At 36.8% G+C, this 19,534-nt stretch overlaps 1 protein-coding gene across 3 annotated transcripts in view; it reads left to right on the top strand.

The window, feature by feature from the left end:
* Gabra2 (gamma-aminobutyric acid (GABA) A receptor, subunit alpha 2) overlaps positions 1-19,216 on the top strand; it is a 137,458-nt gene extending 118,242 nt beyond the window's left edge. For 2 of the 3 annotated variants that reach the window (XM_006503733.4, XM_030254132.1), the window contains exons 9-10: positions 3,981-4,183; positions 15,510-17,611. In XM_006503733.4, coding sequence (XP_006503796.1) covers positions 3,981-4,183; positions 15,510-15,806 — 500 coding nt within the window. In that variant the 3' untranslated portion in view covers positions 15,807-17,611. Of the gene's footprint in view, positions 1-3,980; positions 4,184-15,509 lie in introns of all 3 variants that reach the window. The other variant, NM_008066.4, reaches the window with a different exon arrangement.
* Positions 19,217-19,534: the final 318 nt, after the last annotated feature.

Raw genomic sequence — 19,534 nt, 5'->3', positions numbered from 1 at the left:
GGAATAGCAACAACCACAATGGACTGAGCCCTCTCTCATCAATCACTAATTTTAAAAGTGCCCGAAAGCAGTTAGTGCTCTTAACCACAACCGATCAGTACACATGGAAGAACTCATGGCTCAAGCTGCATATGTAGCAGAGGATGGCCTTGTTGGGCATCAATGGGAGAAGAGACTCTTGGTCCTGTGAAGGTTTGATGCCTGAGTGTAGGGGAGTGTCAGGGTGGGGAGCTGGGAGTGGGTGAGGGAGTTGAGGGAACACCCTCATAGAAGCATGGGAAGGGGGAATGGGATGGGGGGATTTCAAGGAAAACTGGGAAAGGGGATAACATTTGATGTGTAAATAAAATATCCAATAAAAAAGAAGAAAAAATTACATTCTATTTAAAAAAAAAGTCCCTTAAGGATTATCCAATGTCAGCTCTCATGAAGGCAATTTCTTTCTTTTCATTTTTTTTGAAAATTTATTAATTCTCATCTCATATATGGCATCGTGACTGCAGTTACCCCTCTGCTTCTATTCCCACCTCCTCCCCACTTCCTCTTTCCCCTATATCCAGCCTTCTTCCATTTCTTTTCAGAAACGTGAATCCCTCTCAGAGATATCAACCTAGCATGGCATAACAAGTTACAATAAGTCTGGGCAAAAGTTTTGAACATATCAAGGTTGAACAAGGCAACCCAACAAGAGGAAAAGAATCCCAAGAACAAGCAAAAGAGTTTGAGATACACCTATCCCTACAGCTATGAGTCCATAAAAAGACTGGCTACACAACCATAATGTATATGTAGAGGACCTAGCTCAGATTCTAGAGGTTTCCTGATTATCATTGCTTCAGACTCTGTGAGCACTGATGAGCCTTGGAAAGTTGATTCTGTGGGTCATGTCCTTGTGTTCTTGACCTCTCTGGACATATTTTCTTACTACTTGTTTTTAGTTAAATTTTATGTGTTTACTAATTCACTTTTCATTCCACTCACTGCTTGATCATTCTTGGTTATTCCCTCCCACAATCCTTCCCACTATTCTCTCCCCTTCTCCTCTGAGCAGGTGGGGGCCCCCTGGGTATCCTGTCACTCAGTTATCTCAAGTTTCTGTGAGGCTAGGAGCTTCTTCTCCCACTAAGGCCAGACAAAGCACTCAGCTACTAGAAGATATCCCATATACAGGCAACCACTTTTGGGATAGACCCCACTCTAATTGTTGGAAGCCCACATGAAGACCAAGCTGCCCATCTGTTGTATATATGCAGGCAGGTCTAGGTCCAGCTCTGTATTTTCTTGTATTGGTGGTTCAGACACTGAAAGACCCAAGAGTAAAGGTTAGTTGACTCTGTTGATCTTTCTGTAGAGTTCATATTCCCTTTGGAGCCTACAATCCTTCCATCTATTCTTCCATAAGAATCCCCAAGCTCCATCCACTGTATGGCTATGGGTGTCTACATCTGTCTGAGTCAGCTACTGGACGGGCCCTCTCAGAAGACAACATTTTCCTGTCTGTAAACATAACAGGATATCATTAACAGTGTTAGGGATTGGTTCTTGCCCATGGAATGGGCCCATTATTGGTTGGTCATCCCCTCAGTCTGCTCCATTCCCCATGCCTGCATTTCTTGTAGATAGTACAAACTTGGGGTTGAAAGTTTTGTGGGTAAGTTGGTGTGTTTATTGCTCCACTAAGGTTCCACTAGCTACAGGAGGTGGCCTCTTCATGTTCCATATGCCCAATGTAGTGAGGCATAGCTAAGGTCACCCCCATTGATTCTTGGGCTCCTCCCTTATCTCAGTTCTCTGTGTCATCCTGGAGATGCCTCCCACATCCTCACCCTCATCAATTGCAGGTTTCCACTAATTTTCAATGCCATCTAGCCATCTCTCCTGTCTTTTCCCACACCTGATTCTGAATCCTCCATTCCCCTCCTCACTGCCCCTCACTCCCAGTTTGAGGCAGATGGAGGCATTTTCTTAATTGAGGCTTCCTTCTCTATAATGACTTTAGCTTGTGTCAAGTTGACATGAAACTATCCAGCATCTCTTCTTAGCTGCTGCCTTGGTGATGTTGATTAGACCTGTGGATTTATCCCTGCTGAGTGACTACTGTATTACTGAGCAACATCTTCAAGTCATTTATTTTCTTTTTCTTTCAAATATTACCGATGAATGCGATTAAGCTTCTGTTGGACTTTCAGTTGATTTTAGTCTTTTGAGTGCTGGTGTGACAACTTCCTGCCTAACTTACTGCCTCCTTTTTTCCCATAAATGTAAAATGCTTGACACCAGCAATAAGAACTTTAGGAGCAAGGGAATATTTCTGGGGGGAAGGGAGATACTACAATGTATAAACTATCCTTTAATTTACATTTTTCTAAAAGGATCTTAGACATGGATACTGTTTTTCCATAATTTCTAACGCCCTTTAACCCTTTGGAATCCACTTATGCCCCCCACTTACTCTCAAATTTATGATTTTTTTCAATCACTGTTACATATACATTGGGTGACAGACAGGCAGGAAGAGAAAGCCTGTTGAGTCAATTTAGCATTTCTTGCGTATGTCTGTGCTTAGAAATGAACATTTAACATTGGATTGTCTATCAAGAGCTTGTCCCTGAAGAAGTCTGATTTTTCCGCTTTCTACAGCAATTGACTCCCAGAAAAAAAAAAAAAATTGTCTTGGAATGGGGCTTTATGGTTATTTCCTTTTTAAATTTTTTTAAATTTTAACTTTATTTGTAATTCATCTTTACACTCCATATTCCATTCCCCGACCCTCTGCATCCACCCTCCGACTGCTCCACATCCCACACCTTCTTCCACCACAACCTGTCTCCAAGTGGATGCTGCTACCTCCCACCCCACCTGACTTTCAAATTCCCTGGGGCCTCCAATCTCTTGAGAGTTAGGTGCATCACCTCTTAGAGAACAAAGACCTGGAAGTCCTCTACTGTATGTGTGTTGGGGGCCTCATATCAGCTGTCCGTTTGGTGGTCCAGTGTTTGAAAGATCTCGGTGGTACAGACAGATTAGTTAAGACTGCTGGTCCTCTTATAGGATCACCCTTCTCTTCAGCTTCTTTCAGCCTTCCCTAATTCAATGACCAGGGTCAGGTGCTTCTGACCATTGGTTGGGTGCAAATATCTGCATCTGACTCTTTCAGCTGCTTGTTGGGTCTTTCATAGGGCAGTCATGATAGATCCCTTTTTGTGAGTGCGCCATAGCCTCTGTAATAATGTCAGGCCTTGGGACCTCCCATTGAGCTGGATCCCACTTTGGGCCTGTAGCTTAGACCTTCTCTTCCTCAGACTCCTCTCCATTTCCTTCCCTGTAATTCTTTCAGACAGAAGCAATTATGGCTCAGAGTTTATGATTATTTTAAAATGGATATTTCTATCTTACAGAGTTTTGGCTTAGTAGTTTGTCTTATTTCATCTACAATTTAAGTGATGCTGCAAGGGATCCACCTCCTAAAACTCAGCAAACCGAGTTAATTCCACACTTACACAGCCATACTTAAACGAGAAACATCGTAAACCTTCTTCATTACATTTCCGGTATAATAACTACCTGGGTTTGGCCAGCTACTTTAGCATGATTCACCTAAATAAAACAGACTGTGAGGTATTGTGGATGAATTTTTAATACCAATTGAGCCGATGAGTAATGGGTCACTCTATAGCGCCTGCATTGCATCACAACTAATGATGCTTTAACATTACCACTCTTCTTAAATATCAACTGTACTTAAGAGGAACTGGAATCAATACAGAATTAAGTAAAAAATCAAGGCACTTTCAGGGTCTGTTTGGTGTCTCTACTTCCAGAAGTTTGATAATTAAGAATAATGATCTTACTCTATTTTATAACACTTGCCTAGTGATTAGAAATGACAGCAAAAATAGTTACAAGAGAAAGAATAGCTTTGGGCTACTTTCTCTCCAATTCACTGACTGTGCCTTTCTTTCCTGTCTCTTCTTTTACAGGAGTAACAACTGTTCTAACAATGACAACCTTGAGCATCAGTGCTCGAAATTCCCTCCCGAAAGTGGCTTATGCCACTGCCATGGACTGGTTTATAGCTGTTTGTTATGCGTTTGTGTTCTCTGCCCTAATTGAATTTGCAACCGTGAATTACTTCACAAAAAGAGGATGGGCTTGGGACGGGAAGAGTGTAGTCAATGACAAGGTAAGTGGGAGCCCCATCTGATCTTATCTAAGAGAATCTTTAATGCATTCAGTCTTGTTGTGGATTACTTTCTAAAAATTGAAATTAAGTACCAATTTTCAGAGGGTTGTTCTTGCCTGAGATCCTTTAAGGGTTCTTGTAACAGTGACACTTTTTAAATCTATTCCTCAGCCTTTTTGGAGTTCAGTATATAGCACTGTTGTGGGTTCACACATGTCCTCCCTCAATCTCTTCAGTAAGGAGGGCCTCTTCTTAATTCTAATCTTCCACAACAAATAATCTTAAGTTTATCAAAGGTGTTAACTTGTTCCAGCTTATACAACTGACCAGCAAGCTTACTGGATCCTAGTTCTGTCTGCTGAGAAAGCTCATGTCTTTAGATCACCAAAAATATATTATGAAAGAACTTTGTGCATTAATTTTACCTAGTGAAGACTTCATGGCTATGTCAATGGCTCAATGGCTCGTCATGTATCTATATCTCTATTACTATGTTGTAAAGGTGAAGGTAGGATTTTCCTCTTTCATGTAATATGAAATGAGCGTGTAAATACTGAAATATCCAAGGATGTTAATTTGGTCATATGTTCTAATTGGGGAAACCAACTTTAATATTAATCCTTTTGATTATTGATACATATTTTTTCGTACTTCAAGTACTGAGGCTAACGAGACATTTGTGCATAGATAAACTGGTGCCTTGCTGTCCAGTTTTATCAATTGATATATGCCTTAAGAAACAACTTTGTACATATCTTTATGTGATATAAATATTTCAAATACTGAAAGAAACTTTTATATTTGGAAAGTATCATTGAACACTATATTATAAAATTTTTCCATAAATTTGGAACATCTTTATTGTGGTTTGATTTGGAATTCCTAACTATGTTACAGTTTGCACTTGCAAATATTTAATAGTAGAGTTTAAGACACCTATCTTTTTTTCTCAGTTATAAGATATAGACATTCTAATTACAGTTACTAGTTTATTTGAAAGTTGTGTTTGCCTAATAACCATAGTAGAGATAAAATATTGAGTGGGAATTCTCAATTTTCTATGCTTAATTTCTGACTGATTCCAGCACTGTTGATCTCTTCTGTTTTCATTTCCCATATAGTCAATTCTTCTTCCGTTTATCTTTGTGATTACTTCTCTTTAGCTATTTGGTTATGCATATACTTTCTCCACAAATTACCTGACTATGACAGTACACTACAGGCTCTTTTAGAGTTTTGATTAATTTTTTATTATAAATTCTGCAATACATTGATGAGAGAACTTATTTATCTCAACTGAAAAGTTTTCAAAAAAATTAAACCTCCTAAGATTTATTTTATGTATGCCATTTAGATTTCACTAGATTCAATTTTTAAGTGGAAAATAAAAGTTTTTTTTTAAATACAGAAGTTTTGTCCTTTCAAAGCCAGTTGCCTGTTGGCAGTCCTTTTTTTTGGCAGTTATAACACAAGACAATGCAGGCTCATTATTAGTCAATACAGAGAATATCCAAAGCTCATTCAATGATTTATACAAAATACAAAGCATTAACTTGCCACATCAAAACAACAAAAAAAAATACTTAGTCAAATATGTTCCTAATGTGTGCTGAAAACAAGAAATATGTACTTAAATTTTGTGTGTCTAGAATCAGGACCTCACATTCAAGATTATGAACAAATGATATTTCAAGATTTTTACGCATCAGCTACTTTTGAGTTCTAGGATCTAGATGGATCTTTATATCAGGTTACCTTCACTTGTGATATTAGCAAAGCAAACTATTCTAAAAGTATACACGTGTCCAATTCTAAAAGGACACACAGTGTCTGTTTACAGAGCATCCAAGTACTTGTAAAAAAAAAATGTATACCATGTTGCGTTTCTCTATCCCCAAACTAATCTTTCTGTTTCTGTTGCTGAAGCCCCTTCTGTGGCTTTTCTAGAATGTTTCCATTGATTCTTTCTTGTTTTATTTCTCCGACTTAAGTGCCTCATTCATATTTTTCCTGTGAAGAGATTTAGTTATTTGGCCACAAAAGCAAATGAGAACCGCCCACTCCCACCCCCAAGACCTTGTATCACAGCTCCCTCTACCACCAGAACTGACTCATCTTTTACCACCCAAGCTTCTGAAATGAGTTCTCACCTGAGATCTTCTTTTACTTCAGTTCCCATTCCTCTATACCCTGACATTCTCCGTTCACTGTCCCCTTACTGCTGTGAGCTTGTACACCTCCCCTTGGGATGCTCACAGTCTTCTGCTGCTATGCTGAGGACATAGACTTGGGTCCAACTCAGCAACTTTTTCTCTTTTTGCTAAGAAGTGCTTCAATAAAGCCAGCATCCTTTGTTGTTATCACTGGAAGATACTACAATTCATTCCACACTGTGAAGCCTTTTGCCACAGTTAAGCTTCTAGATCATGTTCAGGTTTCTAAGAAAAAGACATTTCAGCCTTCTTTGGTGTTTTTCTTCGTTTCTTGTTGTTTACAATGTGGTTCCAAGTTTTACTGATAACATCTGCAGGGTTATCTACAATATTAAACACATAATCAGTCCTTTGGCTATGATAAATCACATAATCCTTGCTCATTATTGACACGAATTTCAGTTTTAATACTATTTTTGAATGCTATGTTCCAATATTATTGGGTCCCACTATAGTGTATATGCTTTCCTGATATTTAGAAAAACCTTATCATCCTTTGTAACTGAATATTTGAACTTTAAGTCTACTAGTCATTGTAATGATAGCCTAGGCATTTTAATGAATCATTTATCCCTAGCAAGTTGCACGGCATTCTACATATTCTAAATATTTAGTAAATATGGCATATATTATTGAAATATAACCAATTCAAAAATCTATAACCAATACTCTTGTCATATAGTTCATGTCACACCAGTTGAGGACTGCCTATCTAACTTTGCAGTTGCTAAGAACTGCCTATGCTCAGATGTTTACAGTCATCTCAAAAAGTTCTAATAAAAAGTCAAAGACTAGGGCTGGAAAAATTGGGTCAGCAGTTAAGAATACTGGCTGGTCTTCCAGAAGAACAAAGGTTGGATTCCCAGATCCTGGATGTTGGTTGACAACTTTCTGAACCTGTAATCTCAGGGGATCTGATTGGTACCCACTTGTGGCTCCCTAAGGCCCTGGAAACACAGCCATATACCTGTATATATGCAGAAAATCACCCATACATATCAGATACAAGAAATGAATGCATAAATGAAAAATAAATATTTAATTTTAAAAAGTCAAGGACTTACAAAGCTGGAACAGAGTAATTGATTCTGCTATGTGTTTGACCAACTGTTTGCACAGCATAGGTAAATCTTTGACTCGATGTTCTTAACAATGAAAGTGCACCAGTAACTTCACCCTAGATTCACTCAGGTGTCCTCAGACACTGGAATTCCTAGTGTTAGTATGCAACAGTGATGTCTGTAAAATTAATATGACTAGGTAATAATTTAATAATTGATGCGCATGGCTATTCTACACCCTGCCTCCCCCCAAAAGACACAGAAATCAACAACAACATTAGAAGCAGCAGCAGCAAAACAAAGAAAATCCAACCTCATCTTCTTTTTCTTTTCTCTGTTTTAATATAGGTACTTACCAGCAATTGATACCTCAGTCAGGGACATGACAAAATATCACATTCCAACAAACAGAATTTCTTTTCTTTTTTTTTTTTATAGTTCATTTAGAGTCTCCAATTTTTAATGTTTTATTTTTAAATACACATTGGCATCTTAGAGCAACCTAAACCATTAGTGCAGATCATCTCTCTTTTCAGATCTAAAATCAATTACTGAAGGTAGAATTCCAAGACTAATATGATCCACATAAGTAGTTTTCTCATAGATTTATTTATATGATGAATGATAAATAGAATTTCTAAAAGTGTTATGTGTTTATATTTATATGCCTATAAACATCTTTTATTTAAGTCTAGGGTTATTTTAGCAAAATGACTCAGAGATACACATTTTATAAGTGTTGAAACTGAAATACAAACTGTCCAGGGCTGGTGCTCACAGTTTAACTCTGCCTATTACAAATCACAGCGGCTTCCCTCAAAATCTTATGTCTTCATGCCTCTGACATTAGACCTGCTGCCCGTCCTTGGTTCACTATCTTCTTTCCATCCCTGACTTCAAATTACCTGAAATTATCTTGATCTCAACAATTTCAGATTTATATAAACTGAACCCCTTTATTGTTTTCCAGAGCAATTGACTGGTTATGTTTTTACCAGTTTATTGAATTACTATTTCATTGTTAAATAATTCCTTTTATCACTCGATTCTAAACCCTGAGAATAGCTCTGTGTTCAAGCATTGTTGGATTCGGTTCAATTTCTTGAGATTCTTTTCATTGATAAATCTGAGACATTAAGTTCAAACTGGCCAACAAAAGCAGAGTCTACACAACATAATAAACCACAAAAAACACACTGTATTACCCAAACTTATGGAGTGAGTCATTGTTCTTTGATTCACCCTATTAATTTGCAGGTAACACCACACTTCAAAGTGTACTTATTCATTTATTCTCATATCTAAATTAAAAATTTTATTTTGTTTTGTGTATGTACATTTTATATGCATGTATGTTTGTGTACCAGGGATGCATGGTGCCCATAGAGACAAGAGAGGACATGAGATCCCCTGGAACTGCAGTTGCAGGTGGTTATTAGTTGCAATATGGGTGCTAAGAATTGAACCCATGTCCTCTGGAAGAGTAGCAGTAGAAGGGAACCCATGTCCTCTCTCAATCACTAAGTCATCTCTCCAGCCCCTTGATTGCATTTAACATCATCTTATTTTAAAAATAATTTTCAGGTGATTTTAAAGAGTTTATGAAATTCAATAATAATACTTCACAATAAAATTATATGTAATATATAGTTATATATAATAAAATTATAAAGTAGAAGAGGGAAATTAGAATAAAAGAAAACTAGGTTTGCCTATCTCCTATTAGCTGGATCATTGGTAAAAATTCACTGCCATAGAAGTTGTATCTCACATTGTAAGGCTCAGCAAATCTGAAGGTGGTTTGGAGTGTTATGTTTTTAATCAAAAAAAGAGGAAAATAAAGCTTTCATAAAGAAAATATTTTTCTTGTATTAGAATTGCTTTCATGTTAGAGTGAGCAGGTTGCTGTAGCAAGTGATGTCATCTCTTACATAATAAGTGTTGCAATGAATTTATATTAATGTTTATTGTAGTCCCTTTAATAAAAGGTGAAGGCATTCTATTACAACCAACTCACCAAAGGCCACACTTCAAGGAACTAAGGTCATATGGTCCATGTCTGATGCTTTCTCATGGTCCAGCTTAAGCCATGCAAAACCATTACAATACTTGAAGAAGCAGATGGACTATTAAACCTCCACACACTCTTCTGTAATTATAACTTTTATCAGCCAGGATAATGAGTCAGTTAATGGAAGCATTATCTGATCAGGCAAGCATTGCTGTTTTACAAGTACTGTACTTTCCAGTGGCAGAGAGAGAGAGAGAGGGAGAGAGAAGAAGAAGAAGGAGGAGGAGGAGGAGGAGGAGGAGGAGGAGGGAGGGGGAGAGGGAGAGGGAGAGGGAGAGGGAGAGGGAGAGGGAGAGGGAGAGGGAGAGGGAGAGGGAGAGGGAGAGGGAGAGGGAGAGGGAGAGGGAGAGGGAGAGGGAGAGGGAGAGGGACACTGTGAAAGGGCACAGTAGTTAGAGCATTTGTAAACATAGGCTTTCTTCCAGTGCCTGTTGTATGGAATGTTTGATGGGAACTCTCATATGCTTACTCTAAGTACTGATTTCTGAAACCTCACAATAGTTATTTTCACTCATCTGCCAAGTCCTGCTTCTGATTGGTGCCCAAATATTAGCTAGATGATTTATTCAATGTGCTAGCCTGTTACTTGTTCTGCCACATAGGGGATGTCAAGTTTGTAAAACAATTGTGTATAGCCTTTGGATTCAGCAGTCAGAGGAGTCTAGACTTGACATTTTAAGTATGTGCCAACAGTCCCCAATAATGTAGTAAATTCAAAACATTTTGGATCTTATCAAATATAATTTTTACTTCTCAGTCTTAATGCTATTTTTTTTTATTCTTTAAAGGTACCTTGTGTGTATACTGATCTTATCCATTCACTGCTATCTCCCCCTCACTCCACATAGCATCCCTGTCCTCTCTCTGTCTTAGATTCATGTTCTTTTTTGGCTTATTTTTGTAACAGATAATCCCCTGCATCCAATTAGGCTGCCTAAGTGTTCATGAGTGTGTGGCAATCCACAGTGTCTGGAGACCTGATAGCAGGTACATAGGAATGTGTCAGTCCCCCCTCACAATGATGAGAATTATTACATTCCTCTTTCATTTCACTTCATTGAGAACTGGGCTGTCAGTATACTGGATAACAGCATGACAGTTTATGATTGACTGATCCAAAGTCCCATCCCTGAGCCATTGTTACTTGTATGCAACTTAAGCACATGGTGCCCAGAGCCCCATATATGTTGAAGTTATTTATTCAATGACCAGTCTTCCTCAGTTCTACAAAGTGACAGAGTGGACCTTGAGATAATAATGTAGTAAAATTGTGGTCATGCTGCTGGCTTTATTCCTATCTAACAAAATATTTATTTTTGTCCTTTAAAGCAGATCACCTTTCCTTACATTTATTAAGTTTTATTTAAACTTGTTTTAAAATGGAATTCTATCATTTTGCAAAGCGTTTCTGAGTGTATTCTGGGCCAATACATATGCTAGGATCTCTGCAGGACATTCTCTGCTTTCAATATGCTTATAATTAAATGAAAAAGAGGGAAAAGGAGCATTTAAGTATTATTATAGAGACTAATTCCAGAATGCTACGACAAGACATGGAAAGGGCACTTAAGGCAAGCAATTGGAGGTCCTGCCTCACTAAGTGTGACTCAAAGTACAGTTGTTACTAACATAGCAACTGTACAAACTACATCTGACTTGAAGATCAATACAGGTTAATATGAAGTTCTGGCTGAATTGTGGCCCTATTTATAGGTTAAGGTGTGAGCATAAGTGGGTACATTTGGCCAGCAAGGGTAGAGATTTAAGTTGAGCTTACTTCCAATTGAATTCCTTTTTAACTAACCCCCACCCCCCAAGTAAAAATAAAGTGAAGTACAGTGATTGAGAGCTGTGGAATGGATTTTTCTTTTTATTGGTCATCTATGTATAGCTACTAGTAACTTCTTAAAATTAGTAAAAGGTAATCAGCCCTTTGTATTATTGCTCTCCATCCAGTGACTCCTATATTTTTTCTCTCCCCTTTCTATGACATTGCCTAAGTCCTGGAAGAAAGGATTGGTATAGATGTTCCACTTAAGGATCAACACTCATGTTCAGTTAGTCTCAACATTTTGATCACTTATGAGTCTTTGTATTAGACAATGTCCACGAAACAAAGAAAAAACTTAATGGTATAAACAGCACACAACTGTGGGCATCAACATATAAATGTAGAAGGAAGTTTAATTGTATAATTTTTTGATCTAAGAAACAATACTATGTTCTTCCCTGGGAGACAAATTCTTCACCCACCCACCACAATGTAAACTTGAATCATGAGTTCCCTCTTGTGGATCAGTTTTCAGACTTTATCAGAAAGTGTTTGGTTACTTTTATGATTTAATATTAACATTTAATATTTAATATTAAAGTATACAGGGGCCAAACTGGGGCTAAGCCTTTTCTCTTCTCCTGTATTGTACTGTGTAGCACCTTTCAACACTGTGAAAGCTAGCCATTAAGGAAGAGTTTGCCTGGTCAATGAGAATCTAATTTCACTAAAGCATCTTTGTGTTGTAAATCTGCTATGGGCCCACTAACATATTTCTCTCTGTGCAGTTAATTTTAAACCAAGAGGAACAGTTGGAATTATTTAGAATCATCGTCATTTTTCAAGTGCAGTGAGAGGAACCAATTCTGTTTAAACAAGAATTTGTAATTTCATGAGTCAGGAAAGGTGTGCTGCGCTGTGGCTAGGATAAAGGAAATGCTCTACACCTTTTTTAGAGTTTTAGACCGTTTTTAGAGTTTGCCTGGCAGAAGTAGGTTCCAGGGAAGACTGGATGTGTTACTGTTAGAAATTCCTTGCTGCTGATAGGGAAATGGTAGTTTCTCACTTCCAAGGGAGTGTTTTGACGTCACCCCAAACATTTGTTTCACACTTAGATCTCTTCTGAATTGTGTACTTATCTTCATATATTAAAGCCATATTTTCTATAATGAAAAAAATCATTTTTTATAGTTAAAAAAAATCCAAACACATATTGGAAATGCTACTTTGTTGTAGTGATGGTGGTTATGGGTGTGGTTGTGGTTTGTGGTTTCTTAAAGACTGTACAGTCGTGAAGACAACAAACAGTGCCACACAATTACCTAAGGCTTATATTTGGTTAGTTCCTAGTGGCAGAGCCCTTCTTTTTATATATTTGCCATTGTTGTATATTATACACTTTTTTTCATTCATAAATGACTTTACTATCAACTTCATATATTTTAAAGTAAAAGTAAAATGTGGTAAAGAAGGATCAAAGGGAAAATTATTTCAATCTATGAACCTTTACTGCAACAAAATATATTTTTATCTAACTGTCTTAACTTCTATAAAATAATTTCTAATCTAATTTCAATTCTTTATTTTCATGAAAATCTCCCCGAGTCTTTCTCTGTTTGTGAGGTCTTCCCTAAATATGTAATAAGTTATATTGGCTACACATCCTTTTCACAGGTGATAATTGACTAGATCAGTGTTCCCAACCTGTGTGCCCAGATCCCTTTTAGGGGCCGAATCCTCCTTTCACATGGGTCACCTATGCCAGTCCCTGGCAAACACAGAAGTGAATGCTCACAGTCATCTATTGGATGGAACACAGGGCCCCCAATAGAGGAGCTAGAGAAAGTACCCAAAGAACTGAAGGGGTCTACAACCCTATAGGAGGAACAACAATATGAACCTAACAGTACCCCCAGAACTTGAGTCTCTAGCTGCATATGTAGCAGAAGATGGCCTAGTCTGTCATCATTGGGAGGAGAGGCCCTTGGTCTTGCAAAGATTATATGCCCCAGTACAGGGGAATGCCAGAGTCAGGAAGTGGGAGAGGGTGGGTAGGGGAGTGGTGGGGGGGTATAGGAGACTTTCAGGATAGTGTTTGAAACGTAAATGAAGAAAATATCTAATAAAAAAACCACAACCCTCCTTTCATAGTAGATATTTCAAAGATGTATACTTTGAAATACTGAATAAAGGTGATATTCACACACACAAAATATTCAAAATCATTGAAAAGTTTTAAATAATTCAGAAAAAAATCACAAAAGTTTACATTGTCATCCATAACAGTAGAAAAATATAATTATCAAGTAGCAAATAAACAATTTTTTTCTTGGGGTCACAACTAAAGGAACTGTATTAAAAGGTTGAGAACCGCTGGTCTAGATTATTATAATAACATTTCTAACTCCACTTTTCTTAAAGAAAGTAATTTCACAATGTAAGAGTGGCCTATGTTAATTATCACATCAAGTCAATGTAGCTTTCTTATCATTATCTCTCAGTTTTATCAATTAGGAAACTGAAACGGAATGGCTAAAAGTTTTGCTCAAGGTTCTCATTCACTTTAAACTCAATCTAATTATTATTTTTAATAGCAGTTTAGATATATTTAAATAATAGTAGAACAAATATTTGTTATGCATTTCCTGGATTATTGACAGTATAGTGATATAATCCTCAACTCAGAAGGTATTTTTAGAGCAAAAATACCTAAAACTTAAATAAAATTTTCAGACAGAAAGTCATTGCAGGTGTTTGGAAGGCTGACATATTTAACTGCTATGATTTTTTCCCAATTGTTTCATAGATGGGAGCCCTTGTTGTGCTTTAAAATGGCCATAGCCACTGTTCCTAAACTAATTGTAAGGAGCTAAAGTGGAAATTGCTTGCTACATTTTGGGTAACTCATTGTTGCCTCAGCTTTTGACATATAGTTAAATCATAGTATACGTATATTATAATAAAAGGATAAACAGTATTTGTATTTTCAGGTTCCATTTGTCATATGTATGCTATGCCTACACTCCAAAAGATATTTGTGGGAAAGGTTCATGCTGGGTGCTAAGTGTACAAAGGTCAAGAAGACAGAGATTCCATCAGCCATCATTGAACTTAGATACTAATAAGAATAGAAGATAACAATTAAATAATCACATGGCAAATCAAGTGCTCATATACGGTAATAAATGCTATGACAGAAACAAATTTAAGTACTGTGAGATGGAACACAAAGGGAATCATGTTTATTTTAGGCAAAGCACTGCATGGAAATTCATTCAAAGCCAGGGCGACCTATGAAACTAAATGAGATGCCCCAAGGTTCCCTAGCTGGCAAATATTTAGAAATCCAAACTTATTTCACAAGTGTTTGAACTTAGTGAACACAGATTAGAATTGTTTTTAAAAGATGCCATTTGTATCCTACACTCCTTGAGCCACTTTTGGAGAGATTTAAGCTTAGGACTTGTGTTCTAAGTTGGTTGCTAAATCTCTCCCTGTAGCACTTTCTAATGTCTGGAATGAGTTAAGCCAAGCTAAAGGAAGACAAAGGGGAATTGTTTGGAGCAAGTGACAGGAACAAGAGTCAAAGGCTACTAACACCTGAATTGGAAATTCTTCATTAATAAGAAAGAAAGGGAATGGTGGGTTTTGGGACGCTGAGAAGATAGAATTTGTATCTTTTTATTACAACAGTGGTTTGCATGCAGGCTTTTCTTCTTCTACATCTGTAACTTCTACATAAAGTTACAATTTCCTGCAGCCTTAAAACACTGCCTTATAAGTTCACCATAAGGCGAGTGGAGTTCTGCTACCTGGAAAAATTTGCGGTCATTCATTGTTGATGATCATAGTTCTTTAAAATCTTTACCTTTTGTTTATTTGCTCACTATTAAAAGACAGATGAATGACTTTAAGAGTGTAACTGTTACTAAAATTTTATTAAAATTATATTTTCTAGTGTTCATCTTCTATGTAAAAAACAGCAATTAGTTTTCTATTAAAACAGCGCCGGTATTGTTCTCTGTAAGTTTCTTCACTTGGGGTTTTTAGAATTTACTGAACTTATTTTGCTTACTTCCTTAATTTTTCTCGCCTACTACTAATGATGCATGTTTGAGTAATAATTTCTTCTAGAATTTGAACTGTATTTTGGAAATTTTTAAGATGCAGCCTAAACCCACATTGTGTCAACTTTTGTATTTTCCATTAGAAAAAAGAGAAAGGCTCCGTCATGATACAGAACAACGCCTATGCGGTAGCTGTTGCCAACTATGCCCCGAATCTTTCCAAAGATCCTGTCCTCTCTACCATTTCCAAAAGTGCAACGACGCCAGAACCGAACAAGAAGCCAGAGAACAAGCCAGCTGAAGCCAAGAAAACCTTCAACAGTGTCAGCAAAATCGACAGGATGTCTAGAATAGTGTTCCCAGTTCTGTTTGGTACTTTTAATTTAGTTTATTGGGCTACCTATTTAAACAGGGAGCCTGTATTAGGGGTCAGTCCATGAAACTAGACTTGGTTACTTTTGGGCTGTATAGCAATGTTATACTTGGTTTTGGTTTTGGTTTTTGCTTTGTACAGTCTGACTAATAACTGCTAATTTATGACCCACTATGTATAGTATGTATATATATATAATGGTAGAGCTTACAGTAGACCTCTAAAGGAGACCTGCATTTGCTAACTCATGGAAATACAGGCAGAAAACATCCCGTGCCAAAAGAGCCATTGCCTTTTTAACACATTTACCTAGGAACTAGTTTAAAGTGGGTTTCAGATCCCATTATTTATTTCTTAATGTTCTAATTATAATGAAAGTCGGGATCCCATGTCACACTTTGGGAAACCTTTGATTTAGATATTACATAGAAAAATATTTCTACTGTTGCCTAAGGATGATCAGAGATTAATATTGCCACTCAAATATATGAAACAGCCAAACCTCTGGCCTGGTTGCTTTAGGAGTGTTTAGAACCCCTGCTAGTGTCATTGGAAGCTTGACACACACAAGGAGAAAGCTAGAGATGTGAAACCAGTGTTTAATTACTATGTAGCATATCTATAGCCATGTACATATTACAAGCATGACAAGCTCAAATAACTATGAGTCACCATGAAAGGATGTTAATTACATTTAAATTTAATAACTATTGGAATGTCACAGTCATTCTATTTTTAGCTTCAGAGTTTATTTGAAAGTAGTAATGAACCTTTCAGCTCACTTCAATCATTGGAAACTACCTAAAATTTAGAAGAAGAAGGAGAAGAAGAAGAAGGAGGAGGAAGAGGAGGAGGAGGAGGAGGAGGATAAGAAGAAGAAGAAGAAGGAGGAGGAGGAGAAGAAGGAGGAGAAGGAGGAGAAGGAGGAGAAGGAGGAGAAGGAGGAGAGGGAGAAGAAGAAGAAGAAGAAGAAGAAGAAGAAGAAGAAGAAGAAGAAGAAGAAGAAGAAGAAGAAGAAGAAGAAGAAGAAGAAGAAGAAGAAGAAGAAGAAGAAGAAGAAGAAAAGAAGATGATGATGATGATGATATATGGACTTTCCAGGTATGTGTTGTCAGCTGAACTTTTCTGGTGCTGGAGAAAGGAAGAAAGCTGCCATCTTGGCTGAAATGGAGTGCAGTGAAGTTCACTTATATCAGATTAGAAAGCTGTGCCAAAAACTCCAAGAATGAGAATTCATAGGTGTCCCAGGTACAGAGGAGCACTTATACGATTCTCTTCTTTCCTGTTTACTGCAAATTCTGCCTTAAGGCTTCTCATCAGGGCTCAGAAGCCGCTAATTTTAAAGGAAAGGGCAGTTAGTTGGCACATTTTTCTGTCTGGAAAGCAGCTTTTTTTTTTTTTTCAGACAAGAATTAACGTAAATCTGCTTTTGTAAATTGGAACTTTCAATTTCATTGACTCGAATTTACAGCAGCTTTGTATACCAGAAGAGGTTTTGGTAAGAGTTGAACATTTTTAAACAATGACTTTAGGACACTATCAAAAGATTGTAGATTATGTCACACACACACACACACACACACACACACACACACACACACACACACACACACACACACACACACCTCACATAGCTAAATTAGAAAACATGGTTTTCAATTTTATAAAATTACTGATTGTTAATGGGTAAAAATTCATTTTTCTTTTAATATATGAAATATTATTTATGCCCCTGAAATATGCCCCTGAAATAAGCTAAAGTTAACTGTGTTTCTGTCAAAACTAAATTTACTTATGACCGATGTGTACATTAGCAGTTATTAGTTGACTTTTAAAATAAAACGCAACCTCACGATGATGTTTTTGTAGAAATTAAGTAGTCAAATCGTGGCGTTTCTTGCAGTTTTGTACAGTATTTGAGTAGAGTGCAAACCAGGTCTGTTCACAACATCAATAAAAGGAGCACCTTCTGGAAACAAACTCTCAGCAAAAAAACAAAAACAAAAACAAAAACAAAAAAAAAAAACAAAAACAACAACAACCAAAAAAAAAAAAAAAAAAAAAAAAAAAACCTCGCTGTTCTTTGCCTCATTCAGCTGCCCCGTTTTCTATTCAAGTATGATTTCACTGTGTGTTTTTGCATGATTTGTACTCATACCAGGGTCACAGCTTCATCCTACTAACAGAATTCGCTCTGAAGACAACCTTGACCTTAAAACCTTCCTCACGAAAATCAAAAGTAATCCATCAACCTTAATAAAAGTATTACACGAGCCAATAAATGTATTTTGTTAATTCCCTTTCAGTAACATCTTTATTATCCAAACGAGTTTTAGAGTGTGAATATTGCCCATCTAGTGAAATAAAATATACCCTGGTTTCTTAAACAAATCTGTACAACAAAGGCTCTTGTGAATAGGCTCAGGATGGGTACAGAAGTGTGAAGTGGTGTGACATTTGAAGGCAAATGGTAAGCTGCTCTCCATTGTGAATGTTGCCCAGACGTTAAGAACAGTTTAGGGTGGCAGAGAGAGCTCAGAGGATAACAGCACATATTTCTCTTGCAGAGGGCGTGATTTCAAGTTCCCAGCACCCACATAGTAGTTCACAATTACCTGTGATATGTGCTGTAGGAGCTCTGACACTCTCTGTAGGACTCCTTAGATCGCATTACACGTGTGTTCACATACCCCATGACCCAACTAATTGAGAAAAGAAAATACATCTTTAAAATGAGTAGCTATACTTCTGTCCCACCCTTTGAGTGTCTCATTATAGCTTACATTATTATAAATATGTACATATGTAAAAATGGTTCTAAATAGTTTTGACAGTTAGACAGAAAAGATCCATTTGTATCTTCAACAAAGTGCTGGGGTTATGTTGATGGCAGTACTTTTCAAGGTTTTTATTGATTTTTGTTTTTTTTATGGCAGACAGAGTAGAAAATTAACATTACTGTTTTCATTAATTGAAATAACATAGCTGAAAATTTTCAATTCAGTCATGAGAATAATATATGAATTTAATGACATTATGATAAGTTAGACGTCCCAATTGTGTCTTTCAGAATTTCCTATTGGGTCTTGGACTCTGGCATATTTTTATATATTATTATAAAAAACATCTGTCATATAACAGACACAGACTCCAAGCAAACATATAATTATTTTATTATAAATGCCTAATTCATATAAAGATGTCAATTAAGTTAATACTGAAAATTTATGACCTACAGACCTACTAAAAGGGGCTGTGCTTCTTTTTCTCCTACTTTCAATAACAATAAATACAGCAAAAGAGGTGAACAGAAAATATCCATTCTTTTTACTTGACAATCCTAATTTTCCAAGATATTTTCAGAGATGTATTACAAATTCAAACACATCTGGATAAGTAAACTCTTCAATAATATTTCTAAAAATGCCCTTCTATAGTTTACAATTTATTTAAAATAAACAAAACATTATTTCACTCACATTTTCTTTGGGTATTATTTTTTATCATGTCTCTGGCTGTCTGTCTATATTTCTGTCTGTCTAACATCAATCTATTATTTATCTATCTTCTATCTATCTATCTATCTATCTATCTATCTATCTATCTATCTATCTATCTATCTATCTATGTAGCTACCTACCTACCAACCTACCTTGACACACCAAGTCATCATGAGGCTAGAAGTATTATTTCCCACTGAGGCCAGACAAGGGAGCCAAGCTAGAAGAACATATCCTACATATATAGGCAATGGGTTTTCGGATATCCCCCACTCCAGTTGTTTGAGAACCACAT

This window comes from Mus musculus, chromosome 5, assembly GCF_000001635.26.
Source record: "Mus musculus strain C57BL/6J chromosome 5, GRCm38.p6 C57BL/6J".
Taxonomy (NCBI): domain Eukaryota; kingdom Metazoa; phylum Chordata; class Mammalia; order Rodentia; family Muridae; genus Mus; species Mus musculus.
Note: the sequence above shows the minus strand (reverse complement) of the source record. Positions and strands in the feature narration are given on the sequence as shown.